Source organism: Pteronotus mesoamericanus, unplaced genomic scaffold (assembly GCF_021234165.1).
Source record: "Pteronotus mesoamericanus isolate MK-2021 breed Mesoamerican mustached bat unplaced genomic scaffold, CSHL_Meso_final contig_675, whole genome shotgun sequence".
In the NCBI taxonomy this organism is placed as follows: domain Eukaryota; kingdom Metazoa; phylum Chordata; class Mammalia; order Chiroptera; family Mormoopidae; genus Pteronotus; species Pteronotus mesoamericanus.
The window spans coordinates 68,980-74,344 of NW_026555233.1; the positions used below are offsets into that span (position 1 = coordinate 68,980).

Consider the following 5,365-nt stretch of genomic DNA (forward strand, 5'->3'; position numbering starts at 1 on the left):
CAGCAATAGGACATACAGGTATCAGAGCCAGACAAGTCCAGATTTTCTCTGTGTTAATCAAAGGAGGGTTCACAATGAGGAGCATGTCTTGTGGGGGCTTGTTCCTCCGTGGGAGGATCTATGTCTGCATAAATCTCAGGGACATGGCAGGGGACTTATAACATTAATGTATACCTGAACCCCGATTTTCCCACTAAGCATGGTCTTTGTGTCCTCTATATTCTCCCAAGTGGAGTCAAATTATCACCTATGAAGTGTTCTGCTTCATGGCTATGCAAATTAAGAGTGATAGACTAGGTTAAATATGGGCCTGGCTGTACCCTGAAACATCACCCACAGGCACATCTACAGAAGTCCTCAAGGCCCATCTGCTCACAATGGACTGGAGCTGGAGAGCCCTCTTCCTGGTGGCAATGGCTACAGGTAATGGGGTCCCCAGTCCCAGAGTTGGGGAGGAAACCAGGGGAAGTCAACAGACATTTCAATCCACTCCTCTCTCTTTTACACAGGTGTCTACTCCCAGGTGCAACTGGAGCAGTCTGGGTCTGAGGTGAGGAGACCTGGTTCTTCAGTGAAGGTCTCCTGCAAGGCCTCTGGATACACCTTCACCAGCAACTGGATGAGCTTTGTGCAACAGGCCCCAGGGCAAGCCCTTGAGTGGATAGGGAAGGTTTATCCTGGTGATGGTGATACAAGGTATGCACGGAAGTTCCAGGGAAGAGCCACAATTACTTCAGACAAATCCACAAACACAGCCTACATGGAACTGAAGAGCTTGAGTACTGAAGACACAGCCATGTATTACTGTGCAAGACACACAGTGAGGAGATGTCAGTGTGAGCCCAGGCAAAAACCTCTTTGGGGGAGACAGGAGGGTTGGGTTGCAGGGGGCGCTCAGGTCCCACCAACCACAGAGAACAAACACAGGAACAGATGTGGGCCCTGTGAGGAAGAAAGGGGCATCCCCTTGGGAGCAGGGATTTCCTCTCAGTGCTCTTAGCTGCATGCAGTGATGCATCTTGCTTCTTTGTGCCTCTGATTTCACACGTTCTCAGGGCAGACAGCAAAGGAACAAGTGATGTGCCTGGGGACATTTCCTTCACCACACTTCTGTTTGCCCTTTTCCTTCTTTGGCAATGAATCTCCCTGAGTGCTCTCATCTTCCCCCTTCTTGGAAAAGTCTCCAACTAAAATGGATACTACCCTGTCAAGGACCATGTCTGCTGAGATCAGTTACTCTGTCCCCATAATATACACAACATCTTCACACATCCCCTTCCTACAGACAAGTACACCTTGAACTGCAGTCATTGTGATCATCTCCTAGGAACTCCACCTGTCAGGCCACACATCACCCTCTTGTTCCGCATTTACTGGGTGGATGTGGAAACACTCCCCAACATAATTCGCTGTCACCTACCGACCTAATTATCCCTAAGTCTAACCTTTACCCTTCTAACTTTTCCCTGCTCCCCTCACATGACCTGTCACAGCAAGAAGTTAAATAAGAATGCGTACAGTCACGTGTACCAATAAAGTCCCTCAAATGTGTCTGTCCATCAAAGGCTCCCCCGAACTTTGCATTTGTGGGAATTTTTGGCTCCTAAATTGCATAGGACATGTCTGTGTGGCATAGAGAAAACACATAATTTTAAAAAGGACCCATGGACATGGGCAACAAGGATGTGACTGCTGGAAAGATGATGGCATAGGTGCTTTAATGGTAATGAGGAAATGTGGTAATTGAATATAATAATTTAAAAAATAAAATAAAATGCTAATGCATACAACATTTTTATTTTTATTAATTTCATATTTCATGGAAAGTTATTATTTTATTGGAAACACTTTAGATAACAAAGGAAACTGGTTGTCCAGCCCCACAAACCTGCTGTGAGGATGGTGCCTGTAACTCATGTGGCTCATTCTGCATACTTTGTGCCTTTCTATGAAAGGTGCTGGAGAGGTTGACAGGAATGACCATGCATGGGTCATTCCCCATGCCAAAACCTGGGTACATTTTGACATACTTTTGTATAGAGTGGGAACTCATAAGACAGCCTTTTACATTTCTTAGGTGGTCTTCATAGAACTCACTGCTGATCCTGCAGGCTGCACTGGTATTTGATTTAAAGACTGGGTGGGGGCTCTCTGTATCATAGCATAGACATGGGTCTGATTGCATAGGAATCAGCCACTGTATGAGAAACTACGTGTTCAAACCTTCAGGAACACTTTACAAGTTGGATTTCATAGGCTAGGTCATCCAAATTCTTCATACCTTTCAGGCCCACCATAGCATATGTGAACACTTTGGGAACATAAGCGTTTCTGGATTTCAATGGTGATGATGGTTGCAAAGCCATATGAATGCACTTAATGTCACTGTGTCCATTTAAAATTAATTAACACAGTGAATGTTAGTTACTGTATGTTATACCATAAGTGCCACACCAGCACTAATGAGAGGTCTGCATGTGTTTTTTTCAGGAAAGGTGGTGCCTCCTGACACTGCAAAGCTGAAATGGAGTGAGGGCTGCAGGCAAGGGCTGGTATGGAAGGTTCTGAGGAGCTTGTCTTTGTGGAAGGACCTCTGAAAGGGTGTCACTGTCTCATAGATGTTATGAGGAGAACAGTATCTGGGAAGAGAAGAGGCCTGGATGAGGATTCTGGTTCACAATTGTCTCTGAGCTGAGAACAACGTGTGCATTGGATGTGTGGGCAAACACAGAATGTGAGTCATATCCTGAGAGTGTGCAGGTCATGACAAGGACCTGGTGTTTCTTTAAGGCAGATGTGATGTGGGTACTGTGTCATTACGGTTCCACTGTCTCTGACTCATGGAGTCAGTGGAATTATGAGTGAGGGCACACAAATACCCATAATGCTCAGCACACACAGGACAGTGCTGCAGAGATTGGACCATCACTCCCTGGGAGATGCTTTGTCACCATAAATTTTCAGTTTGAAACATCCCCCATGGAGTTAACCAATATTTCCATCCGCTCTCAGGTGCCATAGGAGTGAGGAATATGACAAGACCTTCAACAGGTTCCACTTATCTGGGTGTTGTTGTCTAAAGGACCGTGTGCCTAAAGTTCCTGAAAAACTGGGAAACAGAGATATCACGTAAACTGTGTCTCTGTACAGAATCACAGGGACAAGTGAGGTAAGGGAGGGCACATCCAGTCTGAGGGCTCTCTGTAGCAGGTGAAGGCACACATCCCTGGGCTGTCCAGGGCCATGTATGGGGCTCAGGTTCCTCCTCCACATTGGGTGAGGGGACTGGAGAGGGTTACAGAACACAGGTGTCCCCTGGGTCACATATATGTTTCTGTCTAGTGGTGTTCTCATTGTTTCTATCTCTCAGAAACCACCTTTATGCTGGTCACATGTGGCTGGTGCCAAGGGCTCCTCACAGGTGTCCCCAGCACCTGCAGGACAGTGGTGTCATCCCTGTCACAGATGTTACCTCTACCCCACGTGGTTGCACCAATCCCTCTTTCTCAGCTCTTCTGTTGACAAAGAAAGGGGTCTCTTGAAACATTGCTCATGTGTGGAAATCTCAAGTATAGTTCATTGATACCCTCCCTCGGTCAGATGTGCCCCAGGCCTTACCATGCACTATTAAGTAATGGGGAGAGCGGGGGGAATTTTCCATGTATAGAGGGTGTGTGAGGTTTTGAGAGGCACACCTGGTGTTAATTACTTACCAGGCTCTTGAATTCAATCACATATTTTACCTCAGTTGGGTGGCTTAATAAAATACAATGACTACATTTTGGTTTGCATCCATCTGTCTCCTTGGCCCATCATGAGCTCCTCATGCCCTTCCCAGGATATCAGCTTCCAGACACCCTTACCCAAGGGTCTCAGGTGAACACAGGAATGGCATGTTCCAAAATGACTGTTTATGACCTGGAAGCAAGTCCTGTCATCCCCACACATCTCAGAATTCATGTTGTCCCATAGCCAGTGCCTGTGTCTCTCTGGGAGAATGTAACTGCTGGGTTCCAATGTTCCAGGTGGTCTAGAAACTCAGGAGTCTTGAGGGGCTCATTTGCAGGTAGGGTCATGACTTCACTTCAAGAAGTGGCAAATCATATGAAAAGGACACAGTGTGTGTAACACCTGTCTCAGCTGCAGGCCTTGGACTGGACTCTTGGTAGCAGGTCCTAACCACTGTGGCCAGGTGTCTGGAGCTGGACTGAGACAGAGACTGCTCCTGCCCTTCCCCCCGCAGGGCTAGGGCCGCAACCAGGAGAAGAGAAAGACTGGTCTGTCCTTTGTGAGAATTTTTACATAAAATATTATTTTATGTGAAATTATGATTGTCCAATGTGGAAATGATGAGTCTACTTCATGTGTTTCCCGGTATTTGGGAAGATGTTTGAGCTTAAAGTTGGTCTATTTTAATATCCTCTTGAATTATCCATGAGATTAAAATAGTGTCATTCACTTAACTAGATCAGCATTAATATTAGGTAGAAAAATTAGGTGCCCTTTACCTATTTCCAAGACTTGTTATAACCTAACTGCTTTCCTATCAGTAACCAACATTAAGTCCAAAATAAGGAGTGCACTCAGTATATAGGAGGACATGCAGCAGGAACCTCCGTCTCTCCCCATATATGAAAACAGAGACCCCCACATGTAAATTTCTATTCCAGCTCCAGGGTAAAACGTTCCCTGGTCTGTGGGGGCTCACAGATCTCTCCTCACACAAGGCTGAGTCTCCATGGAAGGTAGAGCTGTGCTTTAGGAGAAGATGAGAGTACTGGGTTTATTCCTGTGCCAGGTGACAGCCCCTCATGGTGAGTGTCTCAGATGCCAGATATGCATGTATGGTGTGGTGATGACTACATGTCTAACCTGATAGATGCCCCTTGTCCCCAGGTATCCTGTCCCAACCGCAGCTGCTGGGATGGGGCCTAGGACTGGTGAAGCCATCACAGAGCCTCTCCCTCACCTGCACTGTCTCTGAATTCTCTTTAATGATCAATGGTGTGTATTGGACCCGCCAGGCTCCAGGGAAGGCACTAGAGCGGGTCACTGTTATAAATAGTGGTGGAAGCACAAACTACAACCCACCGCTGAAATCCCAACTCACCATCACCAGGGACACTTCCAAGAGCCAAGTATATTAAACACAACCAAAGACAAGGCTGTGTATTACTCTGCCAGACCCACAGTGAGGGGAAGTCAGTATGAGCCCAGACACAATCCTCCCTGTAGGAGACAGGAAGGTTTGGCTGCAGGGGCTTCTCAGGACACCAGTGAGCGCTCTAGTCTCACCAATCACAGAGAACAGTCCAGGAGGCAGGTGTGGGCCTGGTGGTGAAGGAGGGAACTTCCTCTTGTGAGC

The 5,365-nt window shown here is 46.8% G+C and overlaps 1 gene segment (V, D, J or C); it reads left to right on the forward strand.

Moving 5' to 3' along the window:
• The first annotated feature begins 248 nt into the window (after window positions 1–248).
• LOC129077439 (immunoglobulin heavy variable 1-69-like) lies at window positions 249–5,147 on the forward strand. The segment is given in 3 exon segments: window positions 249–423; window positions 510–830; window positions 4,897–5,147. Coding segments are annotated over 3 exon segments (618 nt in total).
• Window positions 5,148–5,365: the final 218 nt, after the last annotated feature.